We start from the raw sequence: 24,565 nt of genomic DNA, 5'->3' as shown, positions 1-24,565 counted from the left end.
ATATAGGTGGGTTTTGAGTTTTGATTTAAAAGACTCAATGGAGTTCCAGTGGCAACTGTAGAATAACCTGTGGTGGTACTGTACTTAAGTAAAATGTTTAGCTACTTGTACTTTACGTATAAGTGAGTATTTTCACTTTAGGGAACATTATAACATTTTATCAAATTCCCTGACCCGCCTCACCCAGGATTTTTCAGTCAACATCGACGGCTCCATTGTCACCCCCTCCACCCACGTCCGCAACCTACCTAGGTATCATTCTCGACCCCACCCTTTCCTTCCTCCTGCATGTCAACCAGATCACTAAAACCGCCTTCTTCCACCTCAGGAACATTGCCCGTCTACGCCCCTCACTATCCTTCTCTGCTGCCACTTATCACATCCCGACTGGACTACTGCAACAGCATTCTGTATGACACATCCACCAAAATCCAATCAAAACCCTGCTGCTCGCATGCTCACCTCCACCTGCCGCTCCGACCACATCATCCCCATCCTCCACTGGCTCCCCAATGAAGGATCTTGAGGTTTTTCAGTGTATATAATGTAAACAAAATGTATATAATGACAGCACTGCTTATAGCCATCTGAGAGCACCACAGGCAGAGAGAGAGTGTGTTAGCAGGCAGTGTGTCTCCACGGCAAGCAGGGTGTGAGTGGCTTGAAGGTCATTCGTCATCTTGATTTGGCGAGAGAGAACTAGGGGGGGATAATATCAACAATTGAGCGGTTGCTATAGTGATCTGGGTCAAATAGCTGTGGTCAAAGACAGCGCGTCACACGTCACATAGGAATGAGGAGAGGGGCGGGCCTGTCATTGCTATGCCGAGATGATAATGATGATGATGATGAATATTATAAATGTGAGTTTCCTTCCGGGTGTAAGTTAGAACAGGACGCAAGGCTGATACGAGCAGACGTAGAGAGAGAGACTAGAGCAGGGGTCAGGAACCTTTTTGACTGGGAGAGCCATAAAAGCCAAATATTTCTAAATATATTTCATTGAGAGCCATATAGTATTTTTAACGTATAATAAATTAAATATGTCTTACTTTTAATGCGACTTCTGGTGCTGCATGGTTTTGCTGATGGCCTTGTAATCTGGTTCATACGTGGTGAGGTTGAGCTTCATGCAGGCGTTGAGGCTTCCATCAGTTAAACGTGAGCGTAGGTTGGTCTTAATGTTCCTCATATGCGAGAATGACTGCCCACATGCATATGTAGAGCCAAACATGGTCAATACGGCAATACTCACGCTGCATTGTGTGGTATGTCACAGGAAGCTCGTTCCAAGTTTTAAGAATCAGCTGGTCTTCAGGTTGAAGATTTTTAATTTCTGTCCACTTGTCCCTCGTCAGCTCTGCTCGCTATATCTTCAGCTACAGATACTATTAGCTGTATCTTCAAAACTAATTTCTGTTTACTTTAAAATGACACAGTATTATTAAGAAATATCACAAGTATTAAATTTTTTTTTTTTTTTTACTCAAAAATTTCTGGGAGCCATATGCTGTCACCAGAAGAGCCATATATGGCTTGCGAGCCATAGGTTCCCGACCCCTGGACTAGAGGGTGGTGGGAGGGGCCTCCCCCCCCCCTCCTATGCCTCGAGGAGGCTAGCTTCGGCTAACAGAGAAGCGTTTTGGCTAACGACGAGGCCTCAGCCACCATTGGACTAACAGATAGAATAATGAATTTAGTGTTCCATCAAAGACTTTTCAAGGACAATACGAAATGGGTAACATCTGAGGCTTTTGTTTATGTAATAGACAACGTGTTCCAAAAAAGGTAACATGTCTGACGGTGGTGAATTATTATGATTACGGATTGCATTAAAGGGGAATGACCACGATGTACAGCCAGTATGAGAAGACGTCAGAGAAATAAAACACAACGCAGAAACTACATGGGCCAATAGATGAAGAAGTGATAAGGGGCTGATTGTGGTTTGCCAGAATCCAACACCATCATGTACAGGATTCAGTAACAAATTTGACTCATCACCTTCAAAGCCCTCAACGACCTGGCCCTCTCCTACCTCTCCGACCTCCTTCTCCACCACACGCCTACCCGCTGCCTCAGGTCCGCAGATGCTAACCGCCTCCAACCCATCAGAACTAAGCTCCGGACCTGGGGCAACAGGGCCTTCGCTGCAGCTGCCCCCACCCTCTGGAACGCCCTTCCCAAACATATCCGTCATGATTGCAGACACCCTCTCATCATTTACAAAAGCCCTCAAAACCCACCTTTTTACCCTTGCTTTCAACCCATGAACTCCTTCCTCTCTCACCTTTTCATATAATTTTATTTAAATGTTCTGTATTGTATTGTTTGTTTTGTAAAGTGTCTTTGAGCATTAGGAAAAGCGCTATATAAATCGGATGTATTATTAATATTATTATTATTTATAATGTATTAATATTGTACCTTTTACTCCACTACATTTATCTGAACCCACCAGTTACTAGTTACTTTGAAGAACAATATTCTGCATAGAAAACATGGCAAAAATTTATGTATGAAGATTCCCAAGCACTGGAATACACAAACAGTGTGTGTAGAATGCATACTTTTACCTTAGATACTTAAGTACATTCAATAGCAAATACTTCTTTACTTTTACTTAAGTAGAATTTGAATGGAGGACTTTTACTTTTACCAGAGTACTCGTTTATCTGGGTATTTCTACTTTTACTCAAGTAAAGGAACCGTGTACTTCTTCCACCACTGTAGAACAACACAGACAGTCCCTGTACTTTTGAACACAAAAGTGTTGTCTCTCAAAAGCCTGATTGTTGGATCACTCTGTACAGTGTGGCCTCTGTGTGGCTCTTCTCAAGCCGTTTCCCTCGGGGCACAACTGTTTATAATAGTACTGCTGCAAGGATGAAGTAACAAGTGTGACTTCTAGTGCCTTCAAGTGCTGTCGGAAATAAATACCAAACCACGGAGTAAATACCAAACAAAGTGGGGGAACGTTGATGCCCAAGTTGCAGAGTTGTGATGTTGTGCTGATCAGGGGTGTAAAGTACTTGAGTAATTGTACTTCATTGCAATACTTAAGTACTGTTTTGGGGGATTTGTACTTTACTCAAGTATTATTAGGTTTGTATACTTGTACTTTTACTCAATTACAAAAACATACTTTTTACTCCTTACATTTAAAATGCAGACCTACAAAGTACAAAGTACAAAGCTCGAAGGTCCAACAATTTTTATTAGTATATTTGTTTCTCTGGCGAACTAATGTTAACGTTATTAATCCTGCGGCCGCTCTTTATTTAAAAACAGCCAATCAAATCCCCATCAACGGAAAATTAACCCGCCCATACCCATGCTGATTGGTCCTTGTGCAAGACTAGAAAGCAGGAGTACTACGCAGTGATTTCACCTGTGCACCTTTCTAACGTCAACAACAATGTTGTATGTAAACCGCTTCTGCAGCACCGTTCTGGAGATGAAAAAAAGAGGAACAATAAAAATGTATTTTACTGTGTTGATATTGTCATTTACGACCAAAAAGCACTTGAATTACTTCCACGCAAGCAAGTCAAACAAGAACTTGGAAGTGGGAACTTCCCGGGAGGATATGAAGGCAGCGTTCTACAATGGCTGTAGCTGCACAAGAAACTACGTGCAACAATGTCAAAACAACTGACTGACCACCAGTCCCCATAGAAGTGACGGTCCCCAAAACACAGGACCTCAGCACAGAAGTTCAGGTAGGAGTGACACAGGAAGAAGAAGAGGAGCCACAGGAAGTGGGTTGGTGCCTGTGAAGGAGACACAGGGCAGTTGTCAAGTGGTGGAAGAAGTACACGGTTCCTTTACTTGAGTAAAAGTAGAAATACCCAGATAAATGAGTACTCTGGTAAAAGTAAAAGTACTCCATTCAAATTCTACTTAAGTCAAAGTAGATAAGTATTTTCTATTGAATGTCCAAAGTGAAAGTATGCATTTTACATAACGTTTGTGTAACTGAGGGGTACAATTCCCTGACTGTATTGATAAGTATGGTATCATTAAACCACTACCGCTTTATGTACTTTAATTACTGGCCATACAGTACATGATATCTAAATATAATGAACACTTCCCACAATGAACCGGTTCTACACAAAGTTGTCTTTAAGTATTTATTGCAGCAAAAGGTACATAATACTTCTCTATTATACTTTGAATGCACTTGTAAGGCAAAGGAATGTGCGTAGGCAAATCAACAATGAATGTCCATTCTCTGGTTACGCAGGAGGTAATTATACAACCTGAATCTTAGGGAATTATATCTATGGTACACTAGTAATATATAGCGGGAGATACTGGAAGGGTCCCCCTGGTTGTAAGCCAGCAGGGGTAGAGGATCTGTCGGTAGTAGAGAGTCTGGTCAACGATGACTAAGGAGACTCCAAGTACAGGAGACGGTGCAATAGCCTCTTGATCCACAGACGAATACAGCTGTTCTCCGTAGACTGTAGCTCCACAGTGAAGAAAGCTAGCCGGCCTCAGGCTCTCTGAGGCGCCGACTCGACCTGGCTCCTCGCGGGGTAAATCCAACACGTGTAAGCGTCTGCGATTCTCCGCTCCATAAATCACAGGACCAAAACAAATATAATCCAGCCGCAAAGGGCTATGTAGTCGTCGGGTAGATTAATCCAGTGTACATGTCCACACGGTTCTCGTCTAGGTCTCCTCGGGTGAAAGAGCCATGAAAGCAGCCCAGCCTGGATAAGAACTCTAGCTAATATGAGGAAGCGTTGGTGATGCTGGTCACTGTAGAACTTTAGCCGCACGATACACTATACACAAATAGACTATTACTGACTTAATAGAAATATGTCGCACTCGACGGTATAGCGCCAAACTCTGACAATTCAGTTATTAATTTGCACGCGGTCTCAATGCTCTATTCTGGGGCCAAACAGGCCATACTTCACCGCACGGAGTATCGTGGGTGAGGCTTCAACTTATTGGGTAACTCTAGACTTCTGACTAAGTAAGACTAAGTGCTTCTGTATTCACCTGCGCCGTATTTATATGCACGGTGAACAAACTAGTGCCAACGACATTTCTGTCTCGTATCCCTGGGCAAGGCCGGGCATGCACAGACATGTCTTGACGGTGACTTTGAACCTGACTCCGGAGGCTGGTCCCTGGCGCCTGTGGACCGCTGTCCAATAGGAGAATGAAATATTATGGTCTGTAGTAGGCTAAAGGGATATTCCGTGTATATGTACAAGGAATATACAAGGGATATCAAACGATATACAAATACTATGCAATATATATCAATCAATAAATATATATATTCGGTTTAATCTGATCCTTTGTAACAGCCGCCCCCTAATTAGTCCCACCTAATTAGCTAAGCAGAGACAGATTAACCGCACTGTCCACTACTCAATGTCTGTTGTGAGGGGTCGGTCAGTTCACAAAGTCATGGGGTCATGGTCGTCATCGATAGTATCGGGGAGCCTTGGCAGTTCTATTAGCCTCGCCACGGGTCGGGTGTAGATCCGCCCTTGGACGAGCACTTCGGCTGCTCGGACCTTTCCGTCGGCACCGGTGATCACTTTGCTTACGCGGCCAGCCGGCCACATAGCTCGGGGTAGTGACTGGTCGATAATCATGACGACTGTTCCTTCTGTCAAATTGTCTCTCTCTTTCACCCATTTCTGGCGGGTCTGTAGAGACGGTAGATAGTGGAGTAGGAAGCTGTTCCAAAACTTGTCAGCCAATACTTGACTGTACCTCCACATTCTTCGGCCGTTCGCTTCTTCAGGCCTGTACATTGTCTGTGGTAGCGCGGGGTCCAGCCGCCCCATCAAGAGTGTGTTGGGGGTGACTGGGTCGACATCTGCTACGTCACTTGAGACGTAACCGAGGGGCTTTGAGTTCAATACTCCCTCGACCTCCGTGAGGACTGTCATTAGGACTTCTTCCGCCACGGTCTGGGCCCCAAGCACGGCGTACAGGGCTGTCTTTATTGAACGTACTTCTCGTTCCCAAGTTCCACCGAAGTGAGGTGCGTTCGGGGGATTAAACTGGAAGTCAATCTGGGATGGAGCGAGGTGGGTCTTAAGTTCTGGGCCCATAGCTTGGAAGCTCTCTCTCAGCTCTCTTTCTCCGCCTTTGAAGTTTGTCCCGTGATCAGACAATAATATAGACGGTTTGCCTTTCCGCGATGTGAATCTTCGGAAGGCCATAAGGAATGAGTCTGTGCTCATGGTTGGAAGGAGTTCTATATGCATCGCTCGGGTGGTCATGCATTTGAATACAATACCCCACCGATTCTCGGTACCTCTTCCTTTCTTTATATACAGCGGGCCGAAACAATCCATACCGGTGGAGTGAAAAGGCTTGTCGCCGAGTCGGAGGCGACAGGGAGGTAGGTCAGCCATCCGGGGTATACTGGGCTGCACTCGCCACTTACGACAGTCTAGACAGGTTCGCTGGAAGCGCCGCACTGCTTCTCTCCCTTGCAGTATCCAATAACGACGTCTGATCTCCGCGAAGACTCTCTCTGCCCCGGCGTGATGCACATCCTCGTCGTATTTCTTTATGATCAGCTCTGTGACCTTGTGTCGGCTGTTTAAGACTATCGGGTACTTGACGTCATCCGGTAAGTCTGGAGCTCTCCGCAGACGACCACCCACTCTGATGAGACCATGGGCGTCGCTCTCGGGGGCTAGGTGGAGCAGTCTGCTGTCTGATGGGACGGGCTTTGCTCCCTGTAGACAGTCTAGCTCATCGGGGAACGAGTCTCTCTGGGCTCGTTGTAGTAGAAGAAGTTCTGCTTCTTCGTAGTCAGCTGCTGTAATGTCAGTAGTGAGCTGAACCTCTGGGTGGTGCCACAGGAATGTCTTTAGCTGCGCACTCTCTAGGGTGAGGCAATCGTCTATGTCGGGGTCTGTGGAGACGAGTGTGTTCAATCCACAGAACATAGATTTCTTGTTTTCGGCCTCCTCTTTACTCGCTTCCCGTGGGGTGGGTGTAGGCCACTCTTCTTCCGGGAGCTTGAGGAACTCTGGCCCGTCACTGTATAGGTTGTGACGGGTGAGGTCATCCAGGGACATTCCCCGGGTGATGACGTCAGCTGGGTTGTGTTTTGTGTCCACATACCTCCAGCTTGCTACTTCTGTTAAATCTTGAATCTCTGTGACTCTGACTCCCACGAAGACCTTGTATCTGCACGAATCAGACCGGATCCATGTGAGTACTGTCGTGGAGTCTGACCACAAGATTGTTCTTTGCACCGGAATGGTGAGTTCACGTTGGATTAACGTGGCGAGTTGCGCTCCTGCTAGGGCTGCGCAGAGCTCTAGACGCAGGATAGATTGTTGCTTTCGTGGGGCTATTCTTGAGCGAGCCAGGATGAAAGCAGTATGTATTTCTCCTCCCTCCTCTCGGGCACGCAAGTAGGCCACCGAACCGTAGGCTACTTCGGAGGCGTCGCTGAAGACGTGCAGGTCCATCTGGCACATCTCCGGCCTCACTGTGGGTGGGAAGTAGCTGCGGCGTATGTTGACACCTGGGAGTGAGCTGAGTTCCGTCTCCCACTCTCTCCATGTGGATGCAAGGTGTTCGGGTATGGGGTCGTCCCAGCCCTGGTCCTTGTCCCATAACGCTCTTACAATCATCTTTGCCCTGGTGGTGTAAGGTAGAATACATCCCAACGGGTCATATTGTCTGGCGAGTGTTCTGTATACACTCCGTCTGGTGGTCGGTAGTGCAGTCGACCTTCCCTGCTCCTTGGTCAGGGGTGTGTGTTTATAATCGAGCGAGTCTGTTTTGAAGCGCCAGACTAGTCCTAATGTCATTTCTTGGGCTTCTCCTGGGATGGTCGCCATCCAGGTCTCGCTGCTTGCTGCCTTGTCCTCGGGGGAGAGGCTGCGCAATACTTGCGGGTCGCTGCTGGCCCACTGCCTGAGATCAAAGCCGCCTTTGATCAGGGAGGCGCGGAGCTTGAGTAGAAGGGCCTCGGCTTCTTCTGGCGTCGAGACGCTTTGCAGACAGTTGTCCACGTAGAAACTATTTCCTACACTTTGTCGGACCTCTTCATCAGCTGCTGGGTCCTCTGCGACGTGTTTTTGCAGTGCAAACGTAGCACAGCATGGGCTGCATGTGGTTCCGAAAGGGAGGACTTCCCATTGATAGATGGCTGGTTGCTCATCCCCGATCCTCTCTCTCCATAGGAACCGCAGCAGGGGCTTGTCCTCTGGGGAGAGGCTGCGCAATACTGGGGGGTCGCTGCTGGCCCGCTGCCGGAGATCAAAGCCGCCTTTGATCAGGGAGGCGCGGAGCAGCGCACAACGTCGCCAGTCAGTTTTCTTTATGTGTCCCGCTGTGATTCGCTTGTTAATCTCAGCGCGGTACACAGTCTCTTGAGCGGGGTCTCTGGCTAGGCGCCGCTCTGTGTTCAATAGATACCGCTCCGTCGCTTCTTTTGGGGCGTGGAAGGTAGGCATACCCTCTCGCCTCAGGAGTGGAGTTGCGTATCTCATCACTCCGTTGACTTTGACTCTCTTTGTCCCTTGCTCGAGGAGGGCTATAGCGTAAATGTCTTCCTTGGAACGAATGTCTTTCTTTTCGTTCTTAAAGGGCATTGTCTCTAGTGTCCATAGCCTCTCGACATGCTGTAGGAGGGTGGTGTCTTCTTCTGTCACTCTGGAGTGGAGGCAGTTAGTGGCTGCTGTTCGGTTAAGAGACTTAGCGAGGGGGCCTTGTAATGTCCATCCTAGGCGGGTCTCGACTGCTGCAGGACAGCCTCTGGGCCCTGTGTGGACCCGGTCAATCGGGACGATGAGGTCTGCATGGTCGGAGCCTATCAGCAGGGTCGGGGTGGCACCGTCTATGAGCGGTATAGGTAGTTGACGCAGGTGCACATATTTATCCATCAGCTTGGCGATGGGGTAGGTGTACTGCGACAGGCCTATTTCTTGGCTGGTGAAAGCATTAGTAATCCTATACCGTCTCTCTGGCTGCCCGCTTGCTGTGATAGTGAAGGAGACATTCTCGCCCTTTATCGTCTTTAGATCTCTTCTTATTGTCCGAATTGTCATCTGGTTTTCGCTCCCCCGCAGCCCCAGCTGGGCCGCAGCGGACGCGAGGAGAAGGGTCTTCTCTGACCCGTCGTCAAGGACGGCGTAAGTGTCCATGACCTTATCTTGGTAACTCAGTGTTACGCGGACCACCTTTAAGAGCACCCGGGCGCCCCCGCTGCTGGCGGGGTCAATGTACATAACACTTGCCTTTGTGCTGCTTGAGGGTGCAGGCTTTCTTCTGTTACTGTCGTGTAGGACATCTAGGTGGGCTCCGTCACACCGATTACACCTCTTCTTTAAGCGGCAATCGGCTGCCATGTGACTGCGCGCACATCGGTAACAGCGTCGGTTGGACTTTATCCATTGACTCACCTCGTCGGCGGTCATCTTCTTGAACGTGTCACATTGTGACAACCAGTGTTCCTTTTCGCAGTACGGGCACACCATCTTCCACTTCTCTTTCATCGAGGGGGTACTGTGGTTCTTGCTGCTCGGTACTGATTCTGATTGGTGCATGACGGTCACCAATCTTCGGCCATCGTTTGCTCTCCTAGGTCCCTCTCTGGAGCTTGGGGTGCTCCGCATGAACGTATCCAACCGTAGGCTGTTGACTTCTCTCGCCAGGAAGTCGGCTAGGTCTAGGAGGGATGGCTCGGGACCGTTAGGATCACGGTGGTCTCTTTGCCGCCTGAAGCGCTCTTGTCGGGCGGGCGGAAGCTTCTCTAAAATCCTCTCGACATTAGAGTTCGCGTACAGTTCGTGCATACCCTTTTCTCTTTGCGCCCCCAGCATCCCTACCAGGGATTGTACCTTGATAGACAGGTCATCTAGTGAGCGATTGTCTGTGGCTGGGGGTAGGCGGTCAATATGCCTTATCTCTTGTATTACGTAGTCCCATATGCGTCCATATCTTTGGTCGAGTGCTGCTAGAGCCGCTGTGTATGGGGTAGTAGAGGTGGCATAGGCCAGCGCTATATTGTGCGCTCGGGGCACCTTGAGGTGCTTCAGTAGGATAGCATACTTGTACGGTTCATCAGCTACATCGGACATCATTGTCTCTAAGCACATTCGTAGCTCCGTGTACTGTGCTCTGTTCTCGTGGGTGAAGTCCGGAAACGTCGGTGTGCCAATGTATGATGCCATGGATGGCTGGCACATCGGTGAGCGTTGGAATAGAGGCCTCCTAGGCGAGTCTCCTCTTACGCCTCTTGGTGGGCTGGTACCTGCTGGGTACCATGGCCCGCGTATCCAGGTGCTATTCCTCGGGGCTGGTCGTGCGTCAAGCTCACCCGTGAATTGAGTCGGGGGTCTGTAGCGCAGAGCCGCGGGGGTAGAGCCTGGGCTGTACTGGACCTCCTGGTCCTGTGGAGTACTGTGCTGCTGTCGGGCTTGACTCTCCTCCTCTCCCTCTTCTTCTTCCTCTGGCAGGTCCTCTAGATCCTGTAGTCGTCTATTTAGCCTCTCCGCGGTGTAGACCGTTTCTTCCTTGTAGCTGGGTCTCACTTGGACCGGTCGGGGAAGGGGTTCGGAGGGGGGTATAGGCTCTCTCTGGTGGTCGGGCTCAGGGTCGCTTGATCGGGTAGGGGAGGGTGCCCTTGACCCTTGTCTTGACGAGGCCCTGGAACCCCGTGCGGAGGGAGGGGGTGTTGCCCTGGTGATCAGCTGCTCCATTATCTGCGCTTGTAATCGGTCGCGCTCGGCTTCGCGCTTGGTGAGAGCGAGGTCGCGCTCTGCTTCTCTTTGGGCACCGGCAGCGGCGCGCTGGGCTTCGGCGGCGGCGCGCTGGGCTTCGGCCCGGTCCCTTACCATATTCTCTTCCGTCTGAAGGCGTCTAATCTCTAGACGTATACGATCTTCGTCGCTCCGTTGCTGCGCCTGAAGGCGTTCTCTTTCCATGGAAGAATGTTCGCGCTCACTAAGCGTCTGTGCTTGGAGTCGATCGCGCTCTGTTGAGGCTGCTAGGCTGGCGAGGAATGCCTGTGCCAGCATCTTGTCCGCCTCGCTGGGGGAAGATGCTGGTTGAGGTGATCCGCTCCTGGCAGTACTCGTTGGAGATCTGTTCTCCTGTGGCGAGTCCTGGAGATCCATCTCCGGGGTGCTCTCCTCTTCTTGTAGCGGGTAGAGTTCCATCCCTGGAGAGCTGTCTTTATCCTGGAGCTCTCCGGGGACTACTTCTTCGGTCTTGGCGGGGGGTAAAGTCGTGTCGGGTCCCTCCTGGTCCCTACCGTGAGCTTGGTCAGTTACGTTAGAACCCACTAGGGCCTCTATTGGCGGGGTAGCCTGGTCGATAGGGTCGGACATAATTTTACTATCTACTTTTTCCGCGTTTACCGTCTGTAGAAGGCTAGGTAGTATATTGGCAACGTAATCCTCTAAGTACTGAGGTGTCTGCCGTCTACGCTGCGGGCGATCTACTTTAGGAGAACCGTTTTGTGGAGTGTTCATCATAGGCCATGTCAATATTAATACCACTATATTAATATTACGCTAGTTACCCTCCGGCTCGAAGGACCAATTGTAACTGAGGGGTACAATTCCCTGACTGTATTGATAAGTATGGTATCATTAAACCACTACCGCTTTATGTACTTTAATTACTGGCCATACAGTACATGATATCTAAATATAATGAACACTTCCCACAATGAACCGGTTCTACACAAAGTTGTCTTTAAGTATTTATTGCAGCAAAAGGTACATAATACTTCTCTATTATACTTTGAATGCACTTGTAAGGCAAAGGAATGTGCATAGGCAAATCAACAATGAATGTCCATTCTCTGGTTACGCAGGAGGTAATTATACAACCTGAATTATATCTATGGTACACTAGTAATATATAGCGGGAGATACTGGAAGGGTCCCCCTGGTTGTAAGCCAGCAGGGGTAGAGGATCTGTCGGTAGTAGAGAGTCTGGTCAACGATGACTAAGGAGACTCCAAGTACAGGAGACGGTGCAATAGCCTCTTGATCCACAGACGAATACAGCTGTTCTCCGTAGACTGTAGCTCCACAGTGAAGAAAGCTAGCCGGCCTCAGGCTCTCTGAGGCGCCGACTCGACCTGGCTCCTCGCGGGGTAAATCCAACACGTGTAAGCGTCGGCGATTCTCCGCTCCATAAATCACAGGACCAAAACAAATATAATCCAGCCGCAAAGGGCTATGTAGTCGTCGGGTAGATTAATCCAGTGTACATGTCCACACGGTTCTCGTCTAGGTCTCCTCGGGTGAAAGCGCCATGAAAGCAGCCCAGCCTGGATAAGAACTCTAGCTAATACGAGGAAGCGTTGGTGATGCTGGTCACTGTAGAACTTTAGCCGCACGATACACTATACACAAATAGACTATTACTGACTTAATATAAATATGTCGCACTCGACGGTATAGCGCCAAACTCTGACAATTCAGTTATTAATTCGCACGCGGTCTCAATGCTCTATTCTGGGGCCAAACAGGCCATACTTCACCGCACGGAGTATCGTGGGTGAGGCTTCAACTTATTGGGTAACTCTAGACTTCTGACTAAGTAAGACTAAGTGCTTCTGTATTCACCTGCGCCGTATTTATATGCACGGTGAACAAACTAGTGCCAACGACATTTCTGTCTCGTATCCCTGGGCAAGGCCGGGCATGCACAGACATGTCTTGACGGTGACTTTGAACCTGACTCCGGAGGCTGGTCCCTGGCGCCTGTGGACCGCTGTCCAATAGGAGAATGAAATATTATGGTCTGTAGTAGGCTAAAGGGATATTCCGTGTATATGTACAAGGAATATACAAGGGATATCAAACGATATACAAATACTATGCAATATATATCAATCAATAAATATATATATTCGGTTTAATCTGATCCTTTGTAACAGTTTGTGTATTCCAGTGCTTGGGAGCATGCAATCCTCAATCCATTGAATTCGGTCATATTCTCTTGGATCCCCTGCTGGCAATGCTTAATCATTCCTCTGAGGTTGGGACCCAGTCCCTACGGGAGGCTAATATTTGCCTTCTCCTTAAAAATGGTAAATGCCCTGAAAAGTGAGCCTCCTATAGGCCTATAGCCCTACTTAATTCGGACCAAAAATTGCTCTCCAAGATCCTGTCCATGCGCCTAGAAAAAGTGCTCCCTTTCATTATTTTAACGAAGATCAGACTGGTTTTATTAAGGGTAGGAACTCTACCGACAACATGAGACGGCTCCTTAATATCATCCAAATGACTCGTGAGATAGACCACCCCGCGGTGGTTCTGTCTCTCGACGCGGAGAAGGCATTCAACGTGTAGAATGGCCGTATTTGTTTATAACCCTCGCTGAATTTGGCCTAGGAAACACTTTTATTGACTGGGTCAAGGTTCTTTACAACTCACGGATGTCGGCGGTTCTGACTAACGGGCTTAGGTCTAACAACTTTCCTCTACAATGGGGGAACCCCCAAGGCGACCCTCTTAACCCTTTACTATTTGTTTACTACTCTTTACGCGGACGACGTACTGAACTTTATATCTAAACCTGACTCTTCCATTCCATGTCTAACCCGCATGATTTCCACATTTGGAACCTTCTCCAACCTTTTCCAAATCCGAAGCAATGCCACTTGGGACACTTAAATCCATTCCGATCCTGCCCGAGCCCTTCCAATTTGCTGGTCGCCCTCCGGCTTTGTTTACTTAGGAGTATTTGTGACACCCACCTATGATACATTGTTTAAGGCCAACTTCCCCCTTTTAGACACCATAAGGGCAGACTTAGTTAGATGGGCCCCTTTACCAATCTCCTGGCTGGGTAGGATAGCCCTCGTCAAAATGAACGTACTCCCCAGACTATTATACCCTCTCCAAATGATTCCAGTGCTGCTGACAAACAAGGTTATCAAGGTGCTAGAAGGCTGACTAAGCTCATTCATTTGGAATGGGAAGAAACCGTGTCTGAAAATGGCCAAATTACAGATGGATGGTGAAGATGGGGGTCTAGACCTACCTAATATTAGACATTACCAACTAGCAGCACACCTTAGGGTACTTGTCGGCTGGTTCAGATCCACTATCAATCTGGCTAGACATTGAATCCTCGCAATCTAAGTCCCCCCTGTGGAACCTACTATTTATCAAAGACTTTAAGTCTGTTAGGAAAATATGCTCTAACCACATCACACTATGCTCCGTCAAGGCCTGGAAGACTGTCCGTAAGGTGGAGGGCCGAGCTAAGCTGACCTCTCCTCTTACCCCAATCATAGGCAATCCTGACTTTAAGCCAGACCAAATTTGTGGCGGCTTCAAGACCTGGCATACGCAGGGCATAACTGATCTTGGCCACCTGTTTGATGGCCAGACCCTAATGTCCTTTATACAGCTGCAGCAGCGGTATGGCCTATTGAAAACAGAATTTTTTAAATACTTACAAATTAGGCAGTTTATCACCAAGGACACCTCACTGTTAATTAACAGTTCCACCTCACAGGTGGAGAAAGCCCTCTCCTTGCATATTCCTAAAAAACAAATATCTATCTTCTATAGTACTCTAAACCTTAATTCATCTTTATCTTCCCTTGTCACTAAACAGTCCTGGGAAAAAGACTTAGACATAGAGATCACGGACGAGGACTGGCAGGATGCATGGACATACGCAAAAAAAATCTCTGTTTGCAACCGCACCAAGTCTATCCAAGTTAGAATCTTGCACCGCATTCATATTACCCCCGCCCTTAAGAGTAAAATGGATCCCAATACATCCCCACTCTGCTTTAAATGCAAGATAGAGATTGGAAACCACGTCCACTGCTTTTGGTCCTGTGTAAAGCTCCAGAGCTATTGGTTCGACATCGTAGAGGAACTATCTGATATATTCCAGACCCCCATCGAACTGGATCCCCTCTGCCTCTTACTAGGCCTCCCAGATATTCATATTGCCAATTTCAAACATAAGAGACTGTTCAATCTGTTGACATTTGCTGCTAGGAAAAACATTCTGTTGTTCTGGATCAAGGACGAGGTCCCATCAAAGAGGTCATGGCACAATATTATAATGGAATGCATTCCCTGTGAATACATCACGTGCATGCTGCACTCTAAACTGGACACTTTCTATGAAATATGGGACCCATATCTGTCTCATATCTGGCCTGCACTGTCTGCCACTGTACTTGGTGGGTTTCCCCATTACCCATAGCCTCCTTGTGGACCAATGCTGCCTTGTGTTGTTTTGTTAATGCTGGTGTTGATGTTGAGGGTATCATGACAATTGTAAAGGTGCAAACGTGTTCATGCCCACATACACACACACACAACACACGCACGTACACACACACACAGAACACATATGCACTCACACACATGAAGCATGCACACATAAAATGCACAAGACTTACTAATCACACACACATAAAACGCACACATAGGGTACGCACAAGCACATAGGTAAAACACACATATAGTACACATACACACACACGTCGCACACTTAGTCTATTTGAGTACATCTGTCCTAACACTGGCAGGGATCCGAATCCCCAAGAGCCACCTCAAGGATACACAAACATGGTTGCTAGTGCCTGAGCCACATTTATTTTTTATTTTATTTTTATTATTTTACTTTTTCTTGTCAAAGTCATTATGATTCATGTTACTGTTATTATTATTGTCGTCGCTGTTGTCATTGTTATTATTATTATTATTATTATTATTATTATTATTATTATTATTATTATTATTATTATTATTATTATTATTATTATTATTATTATTATTATTATTATTATTATTATTATTATTATTATTATTATTATTATTATTATACTGTTATGTTTTATGTATGAAAAGAAAAGAAAAGAAAAACATTTATAAAAAAAAAAAAAACATGCTGTGTCTCTTCATGAAGTAATTTAGGAACGGCCACCTCATTCAGACGGTGCATTATGAGACGATGTGCATTGTGTAAATAATATAAAAAAAATAATAGTTAGAATAGGTAGAGACGCCGGTTTTAAGCACAGGAATCTCTATAACACCGACATATCTACAGGGATCAGCAAATATTTAACAGGTATAAAAAAGGGTTATGTACGACTCCGAGTTTGGATCATAATATGGTACAGAGATATAATGTGTGATGTGTTTGTACTGTATACATAAAGTGTAACCAAGACTGCATTCGGAGGCATTCAGAGGACCGTAACATCCCACAAGCCTGCCAACGCCTAAGCACTTAAACTCATAATGGGCTCTCAGTAACCCACAGAGCACGGCTCTATGTCGGACCTTCCAAAGGCCTTGGCATGTGGACACAAGCAGAAACACATGTATAAACAAACAAGACATCAGTGAATGCAGAAAACGAAAGGTTTATTAGGCTTACAGTCCCAGAGACACAGAGATTATTTATGATTGACGTCTACACCAGCGAGAGGAAAAATGGACACATTATCTTGAAAACCACTTCCCCACATGGACTTAACCCTTTCACTACCACACTACAGATGGTTAACCCTTTCACTACCACACTACAGAAGGTTACCCTTTCACTACCACACTACAGCAGGTTATATAGCGTACTTGCATCGCGTCCCGCTCTTGCCATACCGAGATATACCTCATCTCATGTACCTACTGTACACCATCAACGAAAAAACAAATACACCCACCACCTGCCAGGCCCCGCCCCTATAGTGGCGTACTATAAAGTACTAGGCGTGGTCACCACTCACTCTTCCTCTTTTTCGTTTCCATCATAGCGGTCGCAAGTCGCCCTATGTAACTAGTGCTATGAAAAGATTAGAGAAATTGCGTAATGTTGAATGCTTACCAGAGGTTTGCTTACCCCTGGAATCTTCGGGGGAAGTTTCAGCGACACGTCGGGCCTATTCTGATGTTTCCTCGTCTTGTGGCAGCAGATCAAGGAGCAGCGTGCAAGGTTTGGCTATCGAGCCGGCTTGTACACAGGTAGGCCCTGTGTCATCAGGCATTGATGTTGGTGTTAGTAATGCTGTGGAGTGTGTGTCGGCGCCAGGGGCGGGATGGCTTGGTGAACGTTCCACCGAAGTGGACGGGTTCCGGGCGATCCTGGAGCATGCTGCTAACACTAATGCTACTGCTAATGCTAATGCTGAAATGGGTCGTTGTTCTAATATTCCCCGCCGTGGGACGTTGCCGCTTTTCCCTCCTCTTGCCCGGTTCATTAATGAAGGTCAGTCGGTAGCTAATGTGGGGGGTTTTGCTGAGTCCTATTTACCTTTTTTACGGGTAAAAGGGCTGACAACAGGGTGCAGGCCGGATGCTTGAGAGCGAATCGGCTCGGAGGGTGGCAGTATGGACGGATGAGTGGTATACTGCTGCAGGATGGTTTTAGCGGCGGCCAGTGTTATGGCTCAGCTGTCTATTTTCCTATCCACATTGGCGTCGGGTAGTGGGGCTATGGGTCCAGCCGACACTATAAACATGTTGCATGTTTGTGGTGTTATAGAGATCTTGACTCAGTCGCAAGCTATAACTGTGGGGAGGATTAGGATGCTATCAACGTTTGTTAATAGGCATGTCTGGTTGGAGCACTCTCCTCTTGGGGAAGAAGCTAGGTTTTCTCTCCTCACGACTCCTTTTTCCACAGAAGGACTTTTTGGTCATTCTGTGGAGGCGCAGGCGGTTGTTGATCTGGGTCCCACACCGCCTCACGCTGTGCAGCCAGAGGTTGGAGCACGGCCTCGTCAACGACTGTGGCGAGGCCCTCGACAGGCGGCCATGTTTCCCCCGCCAGTGGTACCCTGGGCGGAGAGTCAACAGGGATCCGCAAGGCCGACAGCCTTGGCGGCCGAGGGATCGGCCATTTTGGGTGTATTCGGCTTGGATCAAACAAGCCGTCATCATTCTGCCGCGAGCAGCCCGCTCCCCGTTCAATCCTCTCTCCGTTACCCACGGAAGCAGGGCTCTGATCGTTTTCCTTTGGCTGCGGGCCGCGAACCTTCTTTGAAGCGCATGCGGCCCCACTTTTCACTTCTCATGGGGACAGGGGCTGACACCCAGTTGATGGCTGAGCCTGGGTCTGTCCGTGAGAATGTTGTGCTGTCACGTGGCTCCTGCACCACACGTTGTGTGATGGGTGAGCCTGGTGTTACGGCTGCCACTATTTACAGTGGTCAGCAGGGGGACTCGAGGCCTCTTCGGTTGAATGCTCAGCAAGGGTTACCCCGGCCTCGCCTTCGGCAGGCGGGGTGTCACGCTGATGCCTCCCACTCCCGTGAGAGCGGCAGTGGTCTGCAAAGAAGAGGCGAGCGTGATTTGGGTGATAGCAATATCACTGCAGGGCTACGGCATGTAGGAGCCCATGGGGTCCTCACGCCTTGCATGTCTAGCTGTAGAACAGCTCCTCAGCATGCGCTAGAGGGGTGTTCAGGGGGGGGGGGTGTGTGTCAACCAGTTTGATGGCAGCTTCTCCCGTATCAAACTGGCCCTTTCTGTCGGGGTCCCCCCTTGGGTGCGTCGCACAGCGGGAGGGACCGGGCCAACTATCTACTGTTCCTTGCGGCCCAGCGTCAGTTGACGGCGGGTGCGCTGTGGGATTATTTTCACATATGGCGACAAGAATGCCGTTTGGGGGGGTGGATAGAGAGAACGTTGAGGGAGGGGCTTGTTTTGCAGTTTGCACGACCCCACCCTCCGTTCTCAGGTTTGGTGCCGACCCTATTGTCAGGGTCAGCAGCAGTGACAGCCCTGGCCGACTAGATCCAATCTCTGTTGGCGAAGCAGGCCGTAGTCGTGGTCCCGAGAGAGGACGCGATGTCAGGCGTCTACTCCCGTTATTTTCTGGTGCCCAAAAAAACGGGAGGGGTCAGACCTATACTGGATCTGTCCGCGTTCAATCGTCTGATTGTAGCGAGACCATTCAGAATGTTGACCGTCAAACTCCTGCTGCTTGCTGTCAGAAGGGGAGACTGGTTCACCTCCATAGACCTGAAGGATGCGTATTTTCACGTCTCGATTTACCCTCCTCACAGGAAGTTCCTGCGGTTCCTGTTTCAGGGCGTAGCGTACGAGTACCAGAGGTTGCCGTTCGGCTATTCTCTGGCTCCCCGCACATTCACCAAGTGCGTAGCGACTGCGCTGGAGCCTCTACGTCGTCAGGGAATACAGGTTCTATTCTATCTCGACGACATTCTACTCCTCAGCCGATCGGAGGAGGTTGCCAGGTCTCATACCAGGCTGGTGGTGGAATTCCTCACCAGGCTGGGTTTAGCTGTGAACTGGAAGAAGAGTATGCCGCTTCCCAGTCAACAGGTGGAGTACTTGGGCTTGACGTTGAGGTCAAGGCCCATGATTGTAACCCTCTCGGAGCAACGGAGGGTGTCTATCCTACACGCGCTCGGGGGTTTCCGTCTGGGAGGGACGGTCACGGCGCTGCAAGTGATGCGCCTGCTCGGTATGATGGCATCTGCTCACACGGTGGTTCCTCTTGGCCTCCTCTTCATGAGGAGGATACAGAGGTGGTGTTTCAGTATGGGAATAGATCCGGTGAGGGACAAATGGAAACGGTTGACGGTTCCTTTGTCGATATGGGGAGATCTCGCCCATTGGAGGAGGCTGGGTATCCTCACCATTGGGGTCCCCATGGGCAGCAGGCGCTCACACGTCACGGTCTTCACCGACGCTTCTCTCACGGGTTGGGGAGGGACGTGTCGGACCAATGCAGTGGGGGGCAGCTAGACGAAGGTCCATGCTGGCCCGTCTACCCTGCACATCAATGTGTTGGAATTGAAGGCGGTCCTCCTGGTCCTCACGCTAGTGAGTTGGAGGCGGGCCTTCACCTGTCATGTCCGGTCCGTGCTTTGGGCATTTACCTCAGCCGTACTCAGGGCCTCAGGGCTACTGATCAGCTTTTTGTCTGTCACGGTGGTTCTCGTGCCGGTAAGGCACTATCGAAACAGCGCCTGTCCCATTGGTTGTGCGAGGGCATTGCCCTCTGCTACACGTTGGCCGGGCTGGATCCCCCTGGGGGCGTCAGGGCGCACTCCACTCGTGGGGTGGCGGCCTCTGCCGCTCTGCTGGGTGGGGCCTCGGTGGAGGACATCTGTGCTGCAGCTTCATGGTCCTCCCCGGGTCCCTTCGTCAGGTTTTACCTCATGGACATGACCGGGAGTTCTGTCTCCCAGGCGGTTCTGGGGTCTGTGGCCTCTCCTGCTTCCCGTCCTTTGGTGGGGTAGCAGGGGTGTGTGGGTATGGGCCACAGTGTGTTGGATCACACGTGGTTCCGCCTGTGCTGTGTGTTCAAGGGGTTCTAGTTCCCTCTTGTTCACACTCGGGTGGAGTTGACTGCGCCCCCTCTTCATTCATCGGGGCGACAGTGGCTCGGGAGGTAGAGCAGTCGTCTGGCAATCCGGAGGTTCCCGGTTCGATTCCCACTCCTCCCGGGCAGCGTGTCGATGTGTCCTTGAGCAAGACACTTAACCCTAATTGCTCCCGATGAGCAGGTTGGCACCTTGCATGGTTGCCTCTGCCGTCGGTGTGTGAATGTGTGAGTGAATGGGTAAAATGTGAGTAACAAATTGTAAAGCGCTTTGGATAAAAGCGCTATATAAAAAAGCAGCCATTTACCATTAGCCATTTACCATTAGGAAGGATGGGGTGACGGGACTCTCCTTTCCCCTTGATGTGGGCTTACGGGTCCTCAGGGGGTGCATCTGTCGGGCCTCGCGTCCGCTCTACCCCATATCTCGGTATGGCAAGAGCGGGACGCGATGCAAGTATGCTATATAACGACAGGTTATGTATATAACCTAGTTATATGAGTACTGGCTAAGCGTCCCGCTCTTAGCGTGCCCTGAGTTCCCTTGGGGAATCTTTTCCTGGAAACGTTTTTTCCGAGGAAGAGTGAGTGGTGACCACGCCTAGTACTTTATAGTACGCCACTATAGGGGCGGGGCCTGGCAGGTGGTGGGTGTATTTGTTTTTTCGTTGATGGTGTACAGTAGGTACATGAGATGAGGTATATCTCGGTATGGCAAGAGCGGGACGCTTAGCCAGTACTCATATAACCTTTCACTACCACACTACAGAAGGTTAACCTTTCACTACCACACTACAGAAGGTTAACCTTTCACTACCACACTACAGAAGGTTACCCTTTCACTACCACACTACAGAAGGTTACCGTCTGTAGCGTGGTAGTGAAAGGTTAACCTGCAGTAGTGTGGTAGTGAAAGGGTTAATTACATGTTGAATCTGTCATGTTATTTGGGATTCACTGAAATGTCTTTGCCTGTACATAGTATACATGTATTCCTCTCGCGGACCACACTAAAAAAGACCAGGAAGTGTGATTATTTATAAAATGGTAAATGGTGCATTTATATAGCACTTTTATCCAAGGTGTTTTACAATTTGTTCCTCACATTTTTACCCATTCACTCACACATTCACACACCGACGGCGGAGGCAGTTGGCAAGGTGCCAACCTGCACATCAGGACCAGTTAGGGGTCAAGTGTCTTGCTCAAGGACCCTTCGACAAGCTGCCCGGAGCGGGAATCGAACCCGGAACCTCCGGATTACCAGGCGACTGCTCTACCTCCCATTTATTGGACTTGGTGATCAGGGTGATTATATATTTGATTTACAAACGTTGTACGTTTGATGTACAAACTGTGGGGGATTCCTCTCTAGTTTCTCAGGATCATCATTAGATTTCACTCCAGTTTACACTGAAGCTCTACGGACGTACCGGGACATACTGCCTGGTAAAGCCACTGTACCGTGCTGTACTGATGAAGTGACGTACCGGGACATACTGCCTGGTCAAGCCACTGTACCGTGCTGTACTGATGAAGTGACGTACCGGGACATACTGCCTGGTCAAGCCACTGTACCGTGCTGTACTGATGAAGTGACGTACCGGGACATACTGCCTGGTCAAGCCACTGTACCGTGCTGTACTGATGAAGTGACGTACCGGGACATACTGCCTGGTCAAGCCACTGTACCGTGCTGTACTGATGAAGTGACGTACCGGAACGTTCTGCCTGCTCAGGACACTGTACCGTGCTGTACTGATAATGTGACATACCGGAACGTTCTGCCTGCTCAGGACACTGTACCGTGCTGTACTGATAATGTGACATACCGGAACGTTCTGCCTGCTCAGGACACTGTACCGTGCTGTACTGATAATGTGACATACCGGAACGTTCTGCCTGCTCAGGACACTGTACCGTGCTGTACTGATGAAGTGACGTCAGAGGACGCTTCAATGTGGAGCTAGACTCGCAGTGTCCACTATATACATATAGGTCTGTGCTCCTAGGGCCAGATGCCTCCCTCTAGGCCTCTCATGCATTCACACCATCATGACAGTGCTTTTCTATTTCTCCTGTCTTTTCCTTTCTCATTTACCAGTCATTTTGTTCTTGATGCTGCATGGGGGGCGACAGTGGCTCAGGAGGTAGAGCAGTTGTCTGGTAATCCGGAGGTACCCGCTTCGATTCCCGCTCCTCCCGGGCAGCATGTCGAAGTGTCTTTGAGCAAGACACTTGCTCCCGATGAGCAGGTTGGCACCTTGCATGGTCGCCTCCGGTGTGTGAATGTGTGAGTGAATGGGTAAAATGGGAGGAACAAATTGTAAAGCGCTTTGGATAAAAGTGCTATATAAATGCACCATTTACCATTTATGTGGGGAAATTGCGTTTCACCAAAGGATTTTATGTTTTTTTAACGTTCCCATTTTTAAAAGCCAAATTGCTAACTAAACCCTAAATGACCAGATGTCGCAGAGAACGCACAGACGCTGGTGACGTCGGGTGACCTGATCTGCGACGCTGAGCTAGTTTTGGCTACTAGCGAATTCTCCTTGTTTTAAACTGCCACTTAAAATTCAAAACCCCCTGCCTTATCAGAGAGAGACAGGTGTATCAGAAGGCTTTGTTCATGGGACCACAGCTGCGTGAGTCACGTGCGATCTATTCATAGTTATTCATTTTCCTAGAGCTGCAGAAAGGTTCTTCTAAGTCAAAGAGACTTGAGAGCAGCCAGAAAATACCCGACGAAGCCTTCCAGCTGAAACGCGTTGTTTCATTGTGTATCCATGTAGTATCTCAAAATGTTCCTGCCTTCTATGTTTCTGACGCCTGTAAAGTATGTGGAGGGTAATCGTGGTCGACTCTTCGTGATTGATACAAATGTATTATTAAAACAGTTTTTAATTTTTTTTTGGAAAGTACCATAATAAACTTTAGTTTTTTTGTAAAGTACCATAATAAACGTTAGTTTTTTTTTACCAAAGTACCATATTAACCGTAGTTATTTATGATCATTTTCTGTATTATTATTATATATTATATATAATTATATATTATTATTATTTGCATTGACTAAGTTTCCCCTTGCATTCACACTGTTTGTCCCTGAGCGTCTTTGCCTATATGTTCCTGTTTTGAACACAAGACATCTCCATGTGTACGAGGGTTATATATACTCACCATGAGGCTCGCCAACAGCTCTGCTCTCATAGTGATGTCCATAGTCTATGTACACCGAGGAGAAATTCCTTTAGAGAGCATAGAACCAGACCAACACCCACATTATGAAATTACAAAAGTGTCTGATTAACACTTTGATCGCCATGGGTTAAATTCATAATTTACCATCCCTCGCCAGCTCTATTTGTCTATGGAGAAGTTCCCCTTCTTTGCAGGGCTATAACTTTTTAAATTCTATTGCTAAATTGCCATTATTATGGCCCATTCAATGTCCTATATGTATTGTTCAGGGTGTAGCAACGTTAAACTTTTTCATTCACATATTCATACTAAAATATGGTCTAAAGTATAAGTATGTTTTTATCGTTTTCTGCAGCTTTCTTCAGAACGTGATTTATAGCCCTAAACCTAAATGCATTATATTGATGATCAAATACAGTTTGGTAGGAATCTGTGCGAGATAAAAAATTTCAACTGGATGTGCTTCTAGGAGTTACTACATATCATCTGATGATGACCGGATGGGCGGGGGATGGTTTATAATTCCGTGGGCAGCGTTAGATGATTCATCCAGAGTGGGTCATATGTTCATCATAGCAGTTTATATGGAACACGTTAGAATATAACGCTGAATCTTACCGTGGCTTCCTCGCGCCGCTGGCAGATGAGCGTGGAACAGAATTTTTTCTATTATGGGATGGAGAAATGCCCGATCCATTTCCAGGTTGTATAATAGTATATACGTCCAAATCATGTTGTTTTTTCGAGTTATTTGCACCGATCGATGTTCACTGTGTCAAGACGGAGTACTAGTCTCTCTAACAATAGCGAGTGCCCGGACCACATATGGATGAGCACTACCGGTTCAAAGGCTAATTTCCGGTTGGCGATCTGCCGATCGGCCACCAGATGGCGCTCTTGAACCGCTAGAGAGTTGAGTGGAGCTTTGCAGTGTGTCTCAGGGCTCCGGAGGGGAAATATGATTTCGCTCACAGATTTTTGAAATATTGACATCAAAGACGAGTTACGGCGTCTTCGGCAGAATGAGCATGGCTAGGAATGACGTCTTAACTCGCCC

General features: G+C 48.2%; 1 protein-coding gene across 1 annotated transcript in view; it reads right to left on the bottom strand.

The window, feature by feature from the left end:
* Window positions 1-24,565, bottom strand: part of LOC311245301 (diacylglycerol O-acyltransferase 1-like) — a gene marked incomplete at both ends in the record, with an annotated part of 71,206 nt that overhangs the window by 18,878 nt on the left and 27,763 nt on the right. Inside the window, 2 exons of the mRNA XM_084335139.1 lie at window positions 3,664-3,773; window positions 23,488-23,532. Coding sequence (XP_084191265.1) covers window positions 3,664-3,773; window positions 23,488-23,532 — 155 coding nt within the window. The remainder of the gene's footprint in view (window positions 1-3,663; window positions 3,774-23,487; window positions 23,533-24,565) is intronic.

Source organism: Notolepis coatsorum (assembly GCF_963971535.1).
Source record: "Notolepis coatsorum genome assembly, chromosome: 18".
NCBI classification, from domain to species: domain Eukaryota; kingdom Metazoa; phylum Chordata; class Actinopteri; order Aulopiformes; family Paralepididae; genus Notolepis; species Notolepis coatsorum.
Note: the sequence above shows the minus strand (reverse complement) of the source record. Positions and strands in the feature narration are given on the sequence as shown.